The 20221-nt window shown below is 35.4% G+C and overlaps 2 protein-coding genes and 1 pseudogene across 8 annotated transcripts; 2 read left to right on the top strand and 1 right to left on the bottom strand.

Annotated features, from left to right (window-relative positions):
* Positions 1–918: 918 nt before the first annotated feature.
* Positions 919–3182, bottom strand: LOC105156889 (heat shock factor-binding protein). The gene is made up of 5 exons (XM_011073141.3): positions 3036–3182; positions 2093–2146; positions 1794–1817; positions 1669–1711; positions 919–1324 (listed from the first exon to the last, which is right to left on the bottom strand). The coding sequence occupies exons 1-5, from the start codon at positions 3036–3038 to the stop codon at positions 1185–1187; spliced, it is 264 nt and encodes an 87-aa protein (XP_011071443.1). The 5' UTR covers positions 3039–3182; the 3' UTR covers positions 919–1184.
* Positions 3183–6934: 3752 nt separating this feature from the next.
* On the top strand, positions 6935–8857 carry LOC105157058 (xyloglucan 6-xylosyltransferase 2 pseudogene; annotated as a pseudogene).
* A 5037-nt stretch (positions 8858–13894) lies between these two features.
* LOC105156888 (ubiquitin-like-specific protease ESD4) lies at positions 13895–19750 on the top strand. Of its 7 annotated transcripts, none has more exons than XR_016064990.1 (9): positions 13895–15005; positions 15130–15209; positions 15289–15382; positions 15504–15602; positions 17075–17159; positions 17293–17412; positions 17737–17968; positions 18396–18499; positions 19122–19157. XR_016064990.1 is itself a non-coding variant. In XM_020693073.2 (9 exons), the coding sequence occupies exons 1-9, from the start codon at positions 14145–14147 to the stop codon at positions 19458–19460; spliced, it is 1599 nt and encodes a 532-aa protein (XP_020548732.1). In that variant the 5' UTR covers positions 13898–14144; the 3' UTR covers positions 19461–19750. The 7 variants fall into 7 exon arrangements, 3 of the variants coding, with proteins under 3 accessions (XP_088735370.1, XP_020548732.1, XP_011071441.1); XR_847389.3 differs by having other exon boundaries at positions 13896–15005; positions 17075–17167; XM_020693073.2 differs by lacking the exon at positions 17737–17968 and adding an exon at positions 19398–19750 and having other exon boundaries at positions 13898–15005; positions 17075–17167; positions 18384–18499; positions 19122–19194.
* Positions 19751–20221: the final 471 nt, after the last annotated feature.

Genomic DNA, 20221 nt, shown 5'->3' with positions numbered 1-20221 from the left:
ACTGCCTATTGGCTTTCTATCTATGCCTTACATTTTTCCATCCACTTTACCCGACTTTTTTATAATTTTTTAATTTAAAAAAATACAGCACAGACAAAATTGATAATTTCAAACTTTTATTTAATAATTACATAATTTTATCAAATATCAAGACTGAATAAATTTTCAAACAACGAACAGATATTCGTGATATGTCATAGCTAATCTACTCTTAATGTAAACATAAAATATCAACTTTTCTTGTATTGTTGTTTGATCGATTAAAATTCGACGTATTTAAGAAAGAATAATTACACTCTCCTCCTGTTTCATGCAATGACACACCAATTCTCTGTTATTTGAAAAATTATATCTTGCATTCCTAAAATTTGCTTTCTTCTAGCAAATAAGTCCCTACATTAGTTAAAATACACAAAATTTGCAAATATTAACAAAAAAATTGGACAAAAATTTATATATACTCTTAATTGACTTATTATTAATTTATTGCAGAAGAGGGAAGTATAATTATCCTCTTATATTAACAAATAAATTAGAGATTAAAGTAAAAATTTACAACTCAGTAAATAATCTGAACAAAATTTAAACAACATTTTGATTACTCTCCTCGCTGCTTACTTTGGTAAAGATTGTTTAAATGTTAGAATATGGCAAAGGGATTCAGGAAAAAACTTCCTCATTACAAAGTATATTGAAAGCCCACTAATTCAAGAAAAGGAGTACAGTACATGAAAATCCAAGTGAACAAAAATATTACAGACACTGTCTATACAACACAAACATATGACATAGTTCTAATGCAAAAACTTTGCGAAATTGATGAATAGAAATTCCAGCATTCGATCTGACAAATGAATGCTGGTTATACTAGTAGTATAACTCAGATCAAAAGACTTAAGGTAGCTCAATACAAAGCAATAAAACTCCAAAACCCAAGTCATTTGACATTATAAGGCAAGTACATTACACGTCAATACGCACACCAAATTCCGTTGCAGGAATACATACAAAATGCAGCAAACTAATCCCATCTCAAGAAACCGTCAATTACAAATCTTTGCTCATAGAGTGCCTCCTGAATATATCATGGGAGACAACTGGGGAGAAAACAAAACGGGGGTACTACAATTCCCATTGTAAAAATCACAAATGATCAAAGGTGATGAATAAGCATCCTTTTTCCATTAACTATCTTCAGCAGACTTCGGTTCTTCTCTTGCCTTCAGTGGAGCAGAAGGAGACGGAGAACCTTCTTGACCCATCTCAGCTCTAAGGTCGTTGATGCTCTGCTCCAATTCATCAATGCGGTTCCCCATCTCATCAAGTAAAACACAGTTAAGGAATTGAAGCTGTATATGTCTCAGTTATTACGAATTTGACTGCATTAGCCATGCTGCGTCAAGGATGGCTGATTTGTGGGCATGTATTTGTCCAAAGTTGAATCTTAAATCATTACAACATTCATTGTATGAATAGTCTAATCTTATAAAAATTCGGTTATAGGTATGGCAGATCATGATGAGCATTGTTAATCCAGGTGCACATATCATTGAAAGTAATACTAACTAGTTTTACACTACATTGCATGCCCATTCTTTCTTTATGCAAACATCTATTTTATGTCTTCATATAGGATAACACAACCAATAACTCGTAATTGAAGGATATTTTTACCAATGATGGACTCCGACATTGTCTGAAACCTAGTTTGCTGCAAAGAGAAAGGAACGTTAGTATAGATACCCAGCGCAAGATTTACTGAATCACGACAAACATTAGTATTAGTTACTCACCATTTGCTGGAGAAGGTTTTGAACCTAAATAATGAAAATAGAGCATTAGTAAAGGTACTGATAACTATTAATCATGCAAGTCAGTATGTGATAATGTGAAAAACCCAAATACCCCCAACCCGCCTCCCAGCACCAAGAAGAGGGCCTCTAAGAAATGTGATAAAAGCATATCCCATAAGAGAGCTTAGAAGTAAAATCACGACAAAATTATACCAGGAAAGTCATCGAACAGGAGGGAAAAAAGAGAAATACAAAGAACATTAGGCAGTTATATGAGGAGTCAATTGGACAGAACTTACAAACGCCGTCATGTCAGCAGTGCTTTGTTTAGTATTATCTGCATCATGCCCATCCTGCAAGCAAAAGCGTGGTGCATTTACTTAAGTATTACTAAGGAACAACACGCTAAACCATTGATAATAAACTTGTACAAACTCACCAGATAACTAACATTTGCAATAAAGTAATAACATAAAATTGGATCACTCAAGTTGACTTCCAAAATGAAAACATACTAGATAACTTAAATTTAAGAGGCAACAAGTATATACTTCAAAGAATTATTACATCTCACACAAACAAATTCACCATATTAACTACTGAAAACAAAACCATATAACCATCTTCATAATTTGGACAAGTTAAGCAATAAGCTCATTGAAACAATTCCATGTCAATATTTCTTAATAGGCCTTCAAATGTTCAGACTTTTGAGCTCATAGAAGCAAAGAGATGTTAAGCCAGCTTACTCATCTTTTACATAACCTACAACTTTGCATTTAGATAAAATTCTAATCAGTGTACAGAGCAGTAAAGTGGCAACAGTTTAAACTGGTGTAGCACTTAACCGCTCCCGATACCCACGGTAGCACAAAATTTTTTTAACATCATATAATATATTTTCCGAAATTCAAAACTCGATTGATAACATAGTAATTCCCACCTGATGTAAGTCAATTAGAATTTGCCGTTCCCCATTCCACTTATTTTACATGAAAATTAAGTCCTCCAATCCACCCTTTCTCCCTCAAATTTCAAGTGAAAAAGAAAGAAAGGGACAATCCCATATTCAAACCAAAACCCGAACAAGAAACCGGAAATTGAAATGCATAATTTACGAATACGCAAAGCAAAACCACACATTTCGATAGGGTTAGCACGGATTAGATCGAACAAACTTCAACAAATCCACAATTGAAGCAGAAATATAAAAAAAAAAAACAATTGGAAAATCAAAATTACCATCTTTCTCGAGCGATTTGTGAGCTGGTACGAGCTTGCGACAACAATCGGAGATGGAACTTTTGTGAGATTCTGCGAATATTTGTGTATTTGAATTTTGAAATATGAGCGGAGATGAAATACTGAACTGGGCTGGGCCGTGCGTTAGATGGGCTTGGGCTCAATTGGTCCAATGGACTGAAAAGTGGACAAAAGAAAGGTCCAATGGGCTCAACAACGGTGATTGGGGAAAAGGGTAATTTAGGAATGTTAAATAGTCAATTCCCAAAACGCCATAAGAAAATCCAATCCTTTAGGAATTCAAGAGGATAGTTACTCGAAAATAGACTTCAAATACCAACGGGATCTTCCAGCTCATATTTCTTGACTGGTTGGATCTTATCCTCCTAATTCGATAAAACTCCTTTTTGGGATAAATTTTTTGAATTTTTAGATGGCGAATGATGTACGTCAACCGTCCTCCCTAAATTCTCGGACATCTTTTGTGGCAGGGTGGCTATCATTAGTTTGGGTTGTCCTATTGGAGTTTTGTCGTATCGACAGAAATTTTTCAACTGGCTATCATTAGTTTGGGTTGTCCTACTAGAGTTTTATCGTGTGTCCATAGAAATTTCCCAACTGTCTATAACTAGTTTGGGTCGTCCTACTGGAGTTTTGCAATGTGTCCACAGAAATTTCCCAACTATAAGGCTATATTAATAAATTTGAATGATGAATTTGATAAAAACAATATTAAACTACTCTACTTTAAGATAATTGAAAATTTAAGAATTTGAATTTTTTTAATTTAAAAATTATCCAAACGAACCCAAATAATTTATTATCGGATTTGAATTTTACGACTCCAAATTCATCAATTCAAATGCAGAATTTTTTTGGCAACTTTAATGATTTATAGGATGACTAAAAAAAATTAAATTATTTATTCAACCAATGAGGAGTGGTCAAACTGAAAGAATTGAGATCTCACCTTCCTTTTTACAGCTCATAGTTATAATTATTAAAAACTATTTCATTATTAATTAATTAAATAATTGTACTCGTAATAATTGAAATCGCACTTGCGTTCTTACGCCACCTTTGCACGTCTTTTGTCTTGGACTATTTTAACCTAAATCTTCATCTACATATATTTCTTTTTATCTCTACTATTAGAAGTTTCTACCAACGTGTTGTAATTGAACTTTCTAGTATTTGAACTTGCGTTGTTTTCAAACAAAGATATTGTGGAATAAGCAGCGGGTGACAATATATTAGCCGTTGTGTCACGTTATTTTTTTATATAAATAATAAATAAATTTATATATTTCAAAATATATTTTAAATAAGAGTGAAATATATAAATAATATATTATATTAGAAAAATAATTTATCAATTATTGTATAATTTGAAAAGTTGAATAAGTCAGTTATCTTATTAGTCGATTGATATTTTTTACTTCACAAAAAATCAATATGGCGATGTCAATAGCCGTTATTTGTGAGTATGGAGACCATTTTCTTTTTATATTAATTATATATATAGGGTATCCTAAGTCGGGTTGGATATTGGGTCCATCCCAATCCGTTCGAGGCATATCTCGATTATATCTTATTTTGATATATATAAAGTGAGGGTTTTTTTTAATCTGATTGTGGAACAATTTAATTTATTGAATTTTTCAAATCTTATATTAATAAACAAATAATAATTGAGTCAGACCCGTTCCAATGAATATTTTAGTGGGATAGGTCCCAAGTCCGTCGCGGAGTTGGCAGGACGAGTCCGCTGCCACTAGTAATGAATAAGTTTAATTAATATTTGGAGTACTTGATATGGAGCTACCTTAATGTCTTGATCGTTAACATAAATACCCCTAACTTTTTGCCTAATACCAAAACAGGTCAAGATTTATGCATTTTCCTTTACGGTCATACAGACTCAATCACGGATCGACCTAAACCCCCGTATGTACAAAACATGATAGCCACCCGATAATTCTTAAATCAGTAGTTCCCATGTAATCATATAACTTAGAAGTTTTAAAATACCAGCCTTACAATCCCATATACGACTTTCACTACGTAATATTCTCTTACAATATTCATACTTCCACCTTTTAGGCCTTGCTAATTGAAGCATCGGATGGTCTTTATGTTATGATTCTTACTGTTTCTTATCTTGCGAGTCAGGTTTTCTTAGATTTCAAGCTTATTTAATTCTTCTTGGATCTCCTTATTCAGACCATAGTTTTAAATTCGAACATACATCAATATTAATTTGCAAAAAATTAAAATCTTTGAATTGTTTCCAACATATTTTGTAGTAATAGTTTGTAAATAAAGGATCAAATAACATACATCATATCATATCATATATTAGATTATTTTATAGGGAAAAATGCAAGCAACCCCCTTGTGATATTGCAAATGAACAAATTACCTCCTTAAGAGAAAATAAATAGCGATTTACCACCCTATATTTTTTAAAATATAACAACTTACCCCAATAATTTTTAAGATGAAGCAATTTACCTCCCTATATAAGGAGGTAAATTGATTTATTTTAAAAAGTATAGAGGGGTAAATTGCCATATTTTTTTTGTAAGGAGGCAATGTACTAATTTTCGATATTATAGGGGGTAAATTGCTATTCACCTTATTTTATATGATGTGATATAATTTATATATTTCTTTTTATACTAATATATATAAGAAGAGTCCATGAATTAAGGGACTATAAACACCCCAGAATTTATTTTTACATATTCTCTTACGAAACTTTTTACCCAAATCAAAGTCCAATCAATCCAACTAAAGTGTACTATTAAAACTAGATTTTTTAATTTAAATTTTGGTAAATTTCAATAACCTCCCCTGATATTTAGCATAATTACAAATACTCCTAATTATTTGAAAATTTATCAGTACTTCCTGATTTTAACGGTTGTCTAACAATTAGCCCAATCCGTTATGTTTTCATCTATTTTTTATGGTAAATTGACCAAAATGCCCTTGTAGATTGAAAGTTATAATTTTATTTATTTTTTTTAAAAAATATTTTTTTATGAACTAAGTGGATAATTTTTCATAATTTTTTCATTTTTTCCATCCATCCCCTTCGATTTTTTTATAAGTTTTTAATTTTTTTTTAAATAAAAAATACAGTAAGGGCAAAGTTGATAATTATATACCTCAATCTAAGGATTACATAATGTTATCAAATATCAGAGGATATTTGTAATTTTTCAATAACAAGGGGGTATTCGTAATTGTGTCAAACCTCAGGAGAGATCGTTGAAATTTATCTTTAAAATTTTATGTATTTTACCAACAAAATTAAAATTTAAACATATGTGTGCACCATATCTATACTTAAAAAAAAAAAAAATAGCTACACTCGCAAATTGCCATTGGTGACATCATTACACTAATTTTTAAATATGACCATTACACTCCTAATTAGATCATTTAAAAATCAACTATAATTAATTTTTTTTTTATAAAAGTGATTCCACGTTATTTTAATATCAATACATTAATTTTTTTGTTGTGTTGATAATATTTTTAAATTAAATTTTTATAAAAATATAATTTATAATTTATATATTTTATTTTATTTATAATATATTTTAAAATATAAAAAATTATTTATTATATACATAAAAATAACATGTCGCCAGGAAAGCTCAATAGCCCCATCTTAGGCAAAAACTTCAAAAAGTAATGCTCTTTATTAGTGCATGATACTGCATGTGATAAGTAAGATCCAAACTGACTTTCTTGATGAAACACACACACACACACACACACACACATAAAAATAAATAAAAGAAAAATGAAGCATAAATAAATACAAAATAAAAATAAATACGTAAAAGACAAAAAAGGGGAAAAGAAAAAGAGAAAAAAAGAAAAAATTGGCTGTCTGAAACCCAAATTTCATATTGTTCTTACCTTCTCCAATTTTCTTACATCCTTCACCGTTCCACTCTCTTGCCACTCTCCACCGACACAATTCACCTCTTTTCCCTAAGAAAACCCATCTCAGGTTCCCTCCAAGATCCCACTTTTCTGCAATATTTTTCCACGAATTGCATTCCCAGGTTATGGCGGAATCGCAGACCCCAGTTCCCCAGTCCCATTGATTTACTTTGAGAAGAGTCCTCAATTTTTGAATCTTGAATTTGCGGCATCTGATACTGCGAATCCCCGATCAAGATTTTAGCTCGGAGGCGCATTCTTGATCGCAATGCTAGGTCGGCTGCTGAACCCGCGTCGGGCCCGCCAGTTCCAGCGGCTGCTGCGCAACGGTAAGCTAACCCTTCTATGCCTTTTCCTTACTGTGATAATGTTGCGTGGAAATCTGGGCGCCGGAAAGTTTGGGACGCCGGAGAAAGATCTCGATGAGCTCCGTGAAACCTTTTCCTACATCCGCAAGAGGGTCGAGCCTCGGCGGGTTTTGGAGGAGGCGACGGTGGTGGCTCAAGGGCAGCAGAAAGCGACTGATAGTACGGGAAGTGGGACCAATAACTATGCTGAATTTGATATAACTAAGATTTTGAAGGATGAGGATGATGGGGTTCCAGAATTTAAGCGGGATCCATCTCAGCCGTATAGTCTTGGGCCGAATATATCCGATTGGGATGAGCAGAGAGCTGAATGGTTGAAAAAGAATCCGGATTTCCCGAATTTTATTGCTGAGAATAAGCCTAGAGTTCTATTGGTTACTGGTTCTTCTCCGAAGCCGTGTGAGAACCCGGTGGGAGATCATTACTTGTTGAAGTCGATAAAGAATAAGATCGATTATTGCAGGCTTCATGGAATTGAGATCTTTTACAATATGGCCTTGCTAGATGCTGAAATGGCAGGGTTTTGGGCTAAGCTGCCGTTGATTCGGAAGCTTTTGTTGTCGCATCCGGAGGTGGAGTTCTTGTGGTGGATGGATAGTGATGCGATGTTCACAGATATGGCATTTGAGTTGCCATGGGAGAGGTATAAGGACCATAATTTTGTGATGCATGGGTGGAATGAGATGATTTATGATCAGAAGAATTGGATTGGTTTGAACACCGGGAGTTTCTTGTTGAGGAATTGTCAGTGGTCGTTGGATATTCTTGATACGTGGTCGCCAATGGGGCCTAAAGGAAAGATTAGGGAGGAAGCTGGGAAGCTTTTGACGAGGGAGCTCAAGGATAGACCAGTTTTCGAAGCGGATGATCAATCTGCTATGGTGTATATATTGGCAACGCAGAGGGAGAAGTGGGGGAATAAGGTTTATCTTGAGAATGCATATTACTTGCATGGTTACTGGGGGATCTTGGTTGATAGGTACGAGGAAATGATTGAGAATTATCATCCAGGTCTTGGTGATCATCGGTGGCCCCTTGTGACTCATTTTGTCGGTTGCAAGCCTTGTGGGAAGTTTGGAGATTATCCAGTCGAGAGATGCTTGAAACAGATGGACCGTGCATTCAACTTTGGAGACAATCAGATCCTGCAGATGTATGGCTTTACTCATAAGTCACTTGCCAGTCGGAGAGTGATAAGAATCCGGAATGAGACGAACAACCCTCTTGAAGTGAGAGACGATCTTGGGTTGCTTCACCCTGCATTTAAAGCTGTGAAGGTGTAATCTTCATGAATACGCATAAAAGGAATTAATCGTAATTAAATTTGGGATGCGGATGCCCCTTTTACCTCACGATTTTTTGTTTGGTGGATTTTGATTATAGTACATGTTGTTCTGTATCCTGTTACTTATGACATGGTTATCAAGCCTTGGTTGCTGTATTCCTTTATTTAAAGCAGTTGTCCTGTGAAATATTACTTCAATTACAAAATTTGAGCTGGTTACTGTATTTCGCCATAATGGCGATTCTCATGTGACATATAGTCGTTCAAGTTACATGATCTTAAGTGAAAAAGGATACTGTGATTTATGGAGGGTAGAACGAACTTATCATTTGGTTTGACTTACCGTTATCTAGTTTCTGATATTACGTTCGTAAATCCGTTCTGTGTGTTTGCTGTCTAAGAGGAATACCGACATATGTCTGCAGCTTCGCTGCAATAGCTTGGGGTAATTGCAATCATACTGGCTCGTTAAAGGATTATTGATCTATCATGGCTTTAAGTTCTCGTCCAGTTTTCATCATTGGCTTGCTTGAATCCTTTGGAAATGAAGCAAAAGAAACTTGACATATGATATTCTTGAATCTTGACGCCCTTCTGCGAAAATGCACAATTGTGTTCTAGAGATGAATTACATATAATTTTATGTTTGATGTAGGTTGATTTGTCATTTATGTTAGCTGTTGCAATGATTGCAAAAGAATTTTGAGTGCTGCAGTGAACTATTTGTATCACATTATAGAGTGCTTTTGCTTGTTGGGCTCAGCTTTTCTATTTGCATTCCAATTTGAGCCAAAGAATTACTCTTTTTGAAGTGTCTAGCTCAATTAAATTAACAGGTTCTTGTGAATCGTTTTATGTTGCATTAGCATATGGTGCCCAGATTTATGCTGTCGCAAGGTTCACAAGAAGGTAGCAGCCCTGTGTTAGAATTTCTAATATCTCCGACTTTTGAAGGAGAATGGATCGTTTGGATAAACACAGATAGTTCTCAGATTCTTGAACCTGGAATGCAGCCCATGATTTTCTCAGTTTCTTCAAAGTTCATGTTCCAGCAATGGTAGTTCATCTTTCCTGTTTCTATGTCTGAGCAATAAATACCCGAGGAACTGTTTGTATTACCAAAAGGCTTGTATCATTTGCCATTTTGCTGCTGCTGAAGAACGGGAGTTCTTTAGGGAGCAATGCCTTGGAGACAACATGCTTACTGAATTTACAGCTACACAAGTGTCTGAGACTCTTGTCTGTCTCATTGCACTAACTCAGGATTCTAATGCTCTGTCGACATCTATTGAACCCTAATAGGATGCCACAACAACTCATTTTTTCCTCCTCCTAATCTTTCTTTGCTGTCCCCATTCCATCCGTGGTTGTCCATACAATCCTGCTGCCCTGTGCTGCAAACTCCATAGAAAAAAGACGTAATGTAACTTGAGATTCCAACCAACATGGGAAACAGACTGAGTGGTATTTTAGAACAAGTCTTTTGCCTTAATTGTATATTGCTAACAAGTGATATTGGTTCTAATGCAAGAATGGAGAAGCAGAGACCAATACCAACCAGTGACAAAGATTTATGGTTCAAGAACACATTAAGATTGAACTGAGATAGAGATGTAAGATGAGTATATGCTCTCACAGATTCTGATACGAGGAAGGAAGATATCTTGGGATGAGAACAATTGATATATTTCAGTAACTATACCGCAGCAAGGTGGCAAAAGTGATAATACCAGGATATGCCCTTTTCGCCCCTTTAACGTGCACAGTTTGACAGGCGAAGTCTTGATATTGCTGGGTCATTGTTTTAAGATACGATGTAAACAAAAGCAATATGTGAGCAATGTAGTTCTAAGATGATGTTTCAAAATCTCACAGTTATTTACATAATTGGAATCCTTGATTAACTCTCACATTTGCAGCAGCTTTCAGGTCTAATGCAAGCCAAAGTTTTTAGTATCAAGACTCTGCAATGTATGCATAGAAGTCATACACATTAAGACGCGATTTGACACCTTATGCAGTTAATTTCCTAGGGCTGGGAAGAATGGATATACCATAGTTAACAATGCTGAATGATTAACTTCATTCCCCTTTAACATGAGATCAAATAAGCGAGGGAAACTACCTGGAATATACAGATGGGATTGGACTTGAAGGTGTCTATTTCCTCTCGATCCATCAGTTTCCCGCAAACCTTGCATGCTCACCAAACTTCCAGAGGAATGTGGATCCTCCAGACTCTTGATTCTGTGCACTGCGCTTTTTGTACTGTTCCATTAACGCCTCTCAGCTTTGCTGCTGAGGTCTGTGGATTTGGAAGCATTTCATATTCATATTTTCTAGTGATATACACAGCCCTTTCTTACAAGTCAAATTATTAGTGAAGGATTACAACATTATATAACTCAAGATGGAATGTAGTATATGTTAACTAGCAAGCGCGTCAAGGGAAGAAGACGTGCTCTTGGCTATACGGTTTATAGTGTTTGAGCAACTTCTTTCTTTTTATGTTTTTGTGTATAGAGTAGTTGAAATTGCTTTCTCCTCTGCACGCGCTTCTTTTCTACTTTGTAGCTGTTAGATTAATTCTAAGGATAGCAGTTGATTAGTTGAGATAACAGTTTAGTAGTTGATCATTGTTAGCTCTATAAATAGAGCTGCTGTACTTAGCTAAATATACCATACTTAGCTAAATATACCACCAGATATATACAAGAGAATTTCACATCCAAGAGAAAGCTACCGTTGCTGGTTTTCTTGATTTCCATGTCGGTTTACAATATGTTTGCTTGCATCTCTTCACATACTTTCTCATTTCTTCATACAGTTCGCGAGGAAGTATGAAATAGTTACAGTTCTAACCATGACGAGCCCTACCAAACAAGAAGATAAAGCAAGAAAGCAGAAACAGATTGAGAGTAGAGGCCACTGATAATCCACGCACCGTATTGATGTCATATGTGCTTGATGGCACAAATTTCCTCCTTTCGTGGAGTCGTTCCATTAAAATTGCCTTAAGGGCAAAATGAAACCGGGTTTCATCAACTATAAAAACACTAAACCTGAAGAATTAAATGAAGGATTTGAACAGTGGGAAAGGGCGGATGGGATGGTCATTTCTTGGATTCTCAACTCTATATCCAAGGATATTGTGGGATCTTTTCTGTGACATAACTAGAGATCTTTGGCTGGAATTAGAGGCAAGATTTGGGGTCAGCAATGGACCCATGGTCTATCAGTTGCAGAGGGAAATTGCATCTGCTACACGAGGAACTCTCTCTGTTTCCGCCTACTTAAGAAACTCTTGGATGAATTGGGGTGTTTGGTGGCTACTCCATCATGCACTTGTGATGCCTCCAAAGAAAAAGCAAACCTGTACCAAAGGGACCATCTCATGCAGTTCTTGATGTATCCAAGGCTTATGCCATTGTGCTGCGAGTAGAAAGACGGAGAAAGGTGAGCTCCACCTATGGGAACCCTTAAAAAAGTATGGCTATGCAGGCAAGAGTCTTTGGAGGTACAAATACCAGAAATCAATGGAAGAAAAGCCACAACTGTACGCACTGCACTAAGACGAGACATTTAAAACAACATTGTTTGGCTTTTTGAGATTTTCAAGATTGATATCATGCTGGTTTAACTATTACAAACTACACATTTACATTGTAATATACCTCAAACGACTCAAGAGTTCGCGCAATAGTGTAAGGTTCTAACTATGTTCACATGTGTAAACTTAATTTATTTAGAGGAAAGTGCCATTTTTATTTTTTTTTAACACCTAAAGGTGTAGGAAGCTTTTTGTGGTCCCTATCACTTCTTCATTGAAATTTAACTAACAGTTATCGCCACATCATTACTGCAACAAAATCATAAAAGGAGGAGTACTACTCCTTTATATTGTAACAATTTCTTCCAGCGACGTCATATTTTGTGTTTCTACTGCCATCTTCTTTTGATTCGTCTTGTCCGAATTCTTGGACAACAAGCGTTGTTCCTTTGTTTCATCACTCGATTTTTCTCCTCTGAATTCTTGAACAGGTAATCCGGTTGCTCGTCCACAGGGAATTGATTTCTAGGCAGTCTGGTCGGAGTGGCCAGCTCCTGTAACAGTTGTTCTGCAGATTCTGTATCAACAGGACTGCAATTGATTAAGCAGATATGGTCGCGAATCTTCAAAGGACTGGCAAACTTCTCTTTACACACATGAGAAGTTCCTCGGAATCGATCATCGTAGCAAACATGTTTATAACCAAAATTACACATTCTTACAATAAAAAATGTGGATGATCATAAACATGTGCAAGCTACAAATGAATAACTCGTGGTAGTAAGATTTCAATTTTATATGTGATGAGGGTAATTATGTCAGAGAGGTGAAAAGGACAAAAATATCCTCCAACTGTTATAAGATTTACTGAAAAGAGTAAGATCCGTGCAAAAACTGACCGACCCGACCCGCCTGACCTGATTCAGAAAGGAAGACCCGATTTAATAGCCGTTAGATCATTTGACACTAAGACGCCCAGATGATACGTGGAGCCATCCTATACGGTATTATACACTATAAATATTGCCAAATATGAACATTTAAGGCAAATGTATTTAATGCAATTTTAATCGTATTTGCTCTCCAAAAGATCGAACCCGACCCCACTTTTTCTAACTTAAACATTGTAGGGCCTTAGTTGGGGGGCTACCCAACAAGCCTAACGTGTTTTCTGTTCTCAGAATCCGATATCAGGAAGTTCGAAGAGGGTTCAACGACCCAAGTATCCAAGTTCAACGACTCGACCTCTATCTTGCGACCTGCATCAATATGAATTATGGGATTATTGTTATTTATAAGTCATGGCAAAGAATCACAATGCTTATCATATTTCTTTTAAATAAATCGATTAAAATTATATTATGAATTTTGAGCATTAGTAATTGATATACACTAATTATCAGTATTTATATCATGAATTTCACTCATTAATCAATCACCAATTACTAATATTTACATCATGAATTTCAATTATTAATATTAATTATATATAACTAATTTACTAACTATTGTATAATATTAAAGTAAATCAAAAGTCACATATTGATAAATGATGAGAATCGAAGTGCATAATTTTTTGATTATGGAACTTCAATCTCACGAACTAAATTAGACTTAATTGATTGTAAATGTTTATAATTGTAAGCTATAAATTTTAGATTTATCACAAAACTAAAATTGTGGATATGGACCAAAAAGAAAAGAAAACAAAAGAGATTTCATTCGTATTTACAAATATGCGATATCATATTTTGGAAGGAGCTCTTAGTAGAATCTAAGAACGGTTAGGTTGATTGTCCACAATTTCCCAATTAATTTCGTCGATTTGCAACCCTTTTGCCCTAATCCGGAAACCCAGTTCAGATTTTGGCGCTAAGTACAAACATTTGAATGAATCGGCGGTCTTCAAAGTTTGGGTCTTGTATTCTGCTAGCCCTTAGCTTATGGGGGCTTTAACCAGTATCAATCGGAAGCGGGCTGACGATTACTGCAAATCCCTAGTTTCAATTTCACCTCCATTTGATCAATCATACGGTCACATTTCAAAGAAACCCAAGCGTTCAGCTTTTGCCAACCCGGGACGGAATTGGCCGCATTCTATTGTTTCAAGACTTCATTTGTACCCTGATTCGAAGCCGAGGTTTTCGAGAGAAGTTCATGCTCCAGTTCCAGTTAGGCTTTCGAGATTTGGGTCTTGTTCTCAGACAAAGAAAGTTGGGGGCAGTGCTGGTTTTGAGGAGAGTTCAGCTGGGAATATGGGGAACTGTTTGGGAATTCAGTTTCAGTATGAGAAGGTGAAAAATGGAGCAATCCAAAGTTTGAACTTCTGTTGGAAAGATAGTGAACTGTTTGTTGGGGAAGACAAGTTAAATGAGGTAATTCAGATTGATGATGCTGAAGATGAGAACCGAGTTGATGTGTCAGATGATTCGAGTGTTGAGGAGGTGAGGATTGTGGATGTTTTGGGGCGTAAGTGGAAGGACGGGTATACGGCTGTGGAGAATTCACCGGAGCAGAAGTTAGGAATGGTGGAGAAAGATTTGAGGTCTTTGGATTCATCTGTGGTTAATTATGTAAATAATCCGGATGAAAAGGTAGATGGTGTGGAACAGATGATGGATGTAATACTGTTGGATGAGGAACCTAACGCTTTGCATGTGCCTGTCCACAAGAAGTTGTATGATTCCGCCAAGGGGAGAGATGGAAAAATAAAGAGCTTAGAACTTGAGATAGAATACAATGAAAAGCACCGTCAACGGTTTCAGTTATTGCGGTCTCAGGAGAAAAGAGAGCAAATTAGGAAGGTGACCTTTTCTTATTGCTCTCCATGAAGAAATGTCATTTTACTCAATTTTGTGATTCGTACAATTTATCGCCCTTTATAACAACAGCATAATAATATTAGGGTGGGGTTTAATTTATTTTCAGGATGTCGTTGAGGAATGTTTCGTGCCTCTTACTGAGGAGGAAGAGGCTTTGGTTGCTCATGCGTTATCCAGTTCCAACAGGTATTATACTTCGTCTGCAGTTGAAGTAGATTCCAATGTTCTACTTGTTTATGTATTTTGTTCTACTTAACTTTTACAGGAGAAAGGTTTTGGTGAGTCATGAGAATTCTAATATTGATATTACCGGAGAAAACTTACAGTGTTTGAGCCGTGGAGCATGGCTTAATGATGAGGTAAAGTTTTGTCTATTTCACCTGGAAATTGGAATGGAATGATATCTAGGAGATTTTACTTAGCCTGAGAAAAATAACTTCAGAAGCTTGGTATCATTCGTGTACTCATCCTACTTTGCAGGTCATCAATTTGTATCTTGAATTGTTGAAAGAAAGGGAAAAAAGAGAGCCTCTCAAGTTCTTGAAATGTCATTTCTTTAACACTTTCTTTTATAAAAAGGTCTGTTCTCTCACATGCACCTTTCAATGTCCTTATCAGCAAAATATGTTGCAGTATTATGTACACTTTCAACTTCACATATTTGATGCCCGTAATCTTATCCCCCTTTATTCTTAGAAAAATACTTTCATGCCCTTAAACATTTTGAAGAGCTCTGAGATTTTGCCTTTTCCATGCAACTGATGTATCTGTGTAAGGTTAATATGTCAATAATAGTTGCTTATGTTGATATCCCCTCTATCCTGGGTAGAAAATCCTCCATAGGCTTATCTTGGAATACTCTATCAGATCATACTTTTTCCTAATTCTTGGATTTTTGTTCAAAAAGGACTTTTCATCTAAAAGAATCAAAATATAAAAATGTTCTGATGTTCTAATTTGTTTATTATATTTGAAGGGTTAATTACACTTAAACCTCCTTTGAAACTGCGAAATTACATTTTCCCCCAAAGAAGTTTGAAAAGTGCACTTACATCCCCTCCAGAAACTCATTGTTTACCCGTGACACCCTGTCGTTGGAGTTTGGAAGAAAAATGACGATGTTAGCAAAAAAATTACATAAAATTTTCAATTTTACCCCTCATTTAGAATTCCCATATAATAATTTTGAACTTATAAGAGAAAAATATAATGATGTTAACATCACCCTCTCTCTCTCTCACACTCTATATATATATTATATTTATCCCTTTATAAGTATAAAAATATACATGGGAATGGTAAATGGGGCAAAATTGAAAATTTATGTAAATTTATTTTCTAACGTCAACATTTTTCGTCCAAATCCTAATGGAAGGGGATCGGGCGTAATGGAGAATTTTCGGAGGGGTATAAGAGGAGAATTTTTGGAGGGGGTGTAAATGTTATTTGAAAACTTCTTTAGGGGAAAGTGTTATTTCACATTTTAGATGGGGTCTAATTGTAATTAACCCTATACTTGAATGCTCTTGTGCAAGAGGAATTCTGGGGTTGACCACAAAAGAGTAAGAAAGGACATGCAATGGGTTGAGGGTGTTAAGTATTTGGATATATTCCACTTTATGATCTTAATTACAGTAATAAATAGAGAATTTCTCATAATCTTGTTACTAGGATGTGTTGATTGGGATAGATTGTTTGGTCTTTTAAGCTCAAACAGCTGTACGTAATTCACATGATAAGTTGTACCATAATTGTTTTCCTGTATTGGATAATTAATGCCAAAATGAGATTCTGGGACGGTCACGATGCAGACTGTTCCATGTAGAAAGGCCTCTGCCACCATTTTAAGTTTCTTAAACTTGAAACATCTCGACGGGTTCATTCATATGTGTGAAATTTGTCTTTTGCTGATCCTAGTCCGTGTTGTGATTGTACCATGTGTATTGATCTTTAATGGACACATATGAGATTTTAGTACTTGTATTTCTCCATTACAGAATGCATAGTTTGCATTTCTGAATCTTCTGTTTTTGTTATTTATTTTTTCTCAGCTCATCAGTGGTAGAGATGGCTACAACTTCCAATCAGTTAGAAGATGGACTACACAAAGAAAGCTCGGATATAGCCTCTTAGATTGTGAGAAAGTAATCTTTCGAGCATTCAACATTTTTAAGTTCAATTGTTGCCATCAAATTATTTCTCCCCTTCTTTATAAAGAAAAAAAAATATTTCCACAATTTATCTCAGTCATATTTCTTGTTTTTGTTAGATATTTGTACCCATCCACAAAGAAGTACATTGGTGTTTGGCAATCATCAATAAGAGGGATAAAAAGTTTCTGTATCTTGATTCATTGAAAGGAGTTGATAATCAAGTGCTGACTGTACTGGTATGCTTGCCCTTATGCTTAAGATTTTATTTACTGAACTTAAATTGTGAAACAATGTGCTCCTATTTTAGGTTCCTTATATATTATTTATTGTGAGTATTCAGAAGAAGAACTTGCAGAAGGTTTGATGGCTAGACAAAATAATTAGTGCCAAAAGAATAGTCAGATCTAGTAGTTTGATAGTGAGGACACTACTGGTATCACAAATCATGCTCTATCGACAATTAAATCATGATTGAAATGCCAAGAAAAATATTAGGAGAACTACATACATTGGTACTCTTGATGAAAACAATGACGGGAATTGTGGGTTGTCCAAAGCAGATGTTGGTGGAGATGCAGAAGCGGAGCCTTGTACTTTCTTAAGAGAAGGAAGGTGAAAATTACTTAAATTTCCATGGTAAGAAAAGATTACACTGACATATCAAAGGTAAAAGATAAATATATGCAAAACTAGAGTTGCAGAGAGAAGGAAAGAGAAACAGGGAAGACAGAGAGTGGAAAGGAAGGGAAGAGTTGCAGTGGAGATGGAGAAAATGGCAAGGAATACGTTAAGGTTTCTAACATTCTTTTATTCTAATGATTAACTGTCTAAAGATTACATTTATTCTAATGTTTTATGCACGTGCGCACAGACACACATGTAATTATGAGGAACCACATGAAACTGCTTTTTCTGGCTTTTGGTCTGTTTTTCCCTTTTCAGCCAGCTGGGTTGGGGTGGGGGGCTGTTAAGTTAATTAGGTAGATTTATAATATTGCTTGGATGTGAACTGAGTGATTTGCTCATATGGAAAAGTTCGTTACGGGAGAACCTCCTTGTAATGATGAACTCTTCTGTATTGACCTTCATAAGATTGCTGAAAAATCTGCAATGGACCAGGGAGTTCCCTACCATGTATTTATCTTTGTGATTCAGAGCTAGAGTACCTGGTTATTTTTCTTTGCCATAGCATGACTCATATGTAAAGGTACAAGTGCAGGCTAGGTACTATGTTGATGAGGTGAAGGACAAGAGTGGAGAAGACATTAATGTTAGTTCATGGGAGCAAGAACTTGTCTCGAACCTTCCGGACCAGAAAAATGGGTGAGTTGTGGTATCTTTTCATCCTGAAATAGTGAGAAATTTCAGAGCCTGATTTTCTTCTGAATCATTAAATTGGATTAATGCATCTCGAATTCCTGATTTAACTGAGTGAACTTGAAATAGTAAATGCTTTCAATGACTGTGTGCTAAACTTGCTCTTGAGTTATAGCGCCATCTCGTGGCTCTACATCTTTGTGGAAAGACTGCTATACTGCTTGGGTTGGAGTGCTTTTGCTGGTTATCTTTTCTTTAGCAATTAAAATTTATGTTCAGTGAGGAATAAAAAGATAGGAACTCATAATCACTAAAAATAGAGTTTCTGTCAAATAAAACATTCAGGACATAACCACCGTTCTCAGACAAACTTATTAACCGACGACGACCCTGGAATTATTTGTACTCTTTTGACTTCTCATTTTACATTGGAAAATATGTTAATAATATCATACTCTCTTTTCTACTTGGTCAAGATGATTTAAGTTCTGTTCCTATATTGCATATTTGTTGAGTTCTATGATATTTTCAATAAAGAGAGTTCACATCACTTATTCTTGGCTATCGAAAGAATCCTTGAACAATAAATTGGCGTTCTTAATTATGGTAAAACTGCTCGTTCAAACAGGTTCGACTGTGGCATGTTTATGATCAAGTACGCAGACTTCTATAGCAGAGACATAGGACTATGTTTTAACCAGGTAAGTCTTACACCGGCAACTTGTATCTAAATCCACCTCTCTCCTCATTTCTATTATACGTCCAATGGTTGAAACCTATGTTAGACATAAAAATCTTGCTCGTGGTCGTCTTCTGTGGTTCTTTTACGTGCAGAAATTGTTGTCGTATTTCACTAATGTTTTTTGTAGTTTCATCGTTGAAGTTTGTGTTTGCTTCATTTTAGGGAAACATGCCATATTTTAGGCGGAGAACAGTGAAGGAGATCTTGAAGTTGAGAGCCGAGTGATGAATAAAGCGACTGCCCGTCATCCTCCCATTGCCATACCCCGAATGTTCATTTGTTCAATGCCAGAGAGAAGCATCTGTTGAACATGGCTTCTTTGAAGGATTGATTGTCATAATCGCAACGTATCGATGTTGTTGGGCCGGTTATACTATTTCATTGGGCCTAGCATGGTTTTTTGGGTCAATGTAGACCCGTAAGTGTTGGGCCGGCACAATACCTGTAATGAATCAATAGGGAACAAAGGAATTTGTGAGCTGGAAACATATTTTTAATCCTTTAACTTGAAACCAGCAGATGGAGTATATTCGATTCATGTGCATAATTTTAATTTTTATTATAATAATTTGAATAAAAGTATTGAATAATTAATCTACATTGACAAAATAAATTAATTTTTTGATGGGTATGGATAAAAAATTATTGATAAGATTAATTTACTTAGAGAAAGATATTAATTTATGAAAAAAAACTTAAAGGGGTATTTTAGGATATTTATATTTTCTCAACTAATGCAGTTCCTCTAATATTCTTATGGATTTGGCTCAAAGAGATTCCAAAATCGAAAAAGAAGAAAGAGAACTCAAAAAAAAAACAAAAAAGAAACGCCAAATAGACCTTAAAGGGCCTAAGCTGTTTCCAAGAAATTCAATCTGAATAAAGGCCAGCGAGTTATAGAAACCCAAAATTCAGGCAAAAAATGTCCTCGAAAATAAAAAACTGACCCAGAAAAATCAAAGTGACCCAAAAATCCAAGAACGCTG

Source organism: Sesamum indicum, linkage group LG3, assembly GCF_026168435.1.
Source record: "Sesamum indicum cultivar Baizhima isolate 11 linkage group LG3, ASM2616843v1, whole genome shotgun sequence".
Lineage (NCBI taxonomy): Eukaryota > Viridiplantae > Streptophyta > Magnoliopsida > Lamiales > Pedaliaceae > Sesamum > Sesamum indicum.
This window is presented reverse-complemented; position numbering and strand designations above follow the sequence as displayed.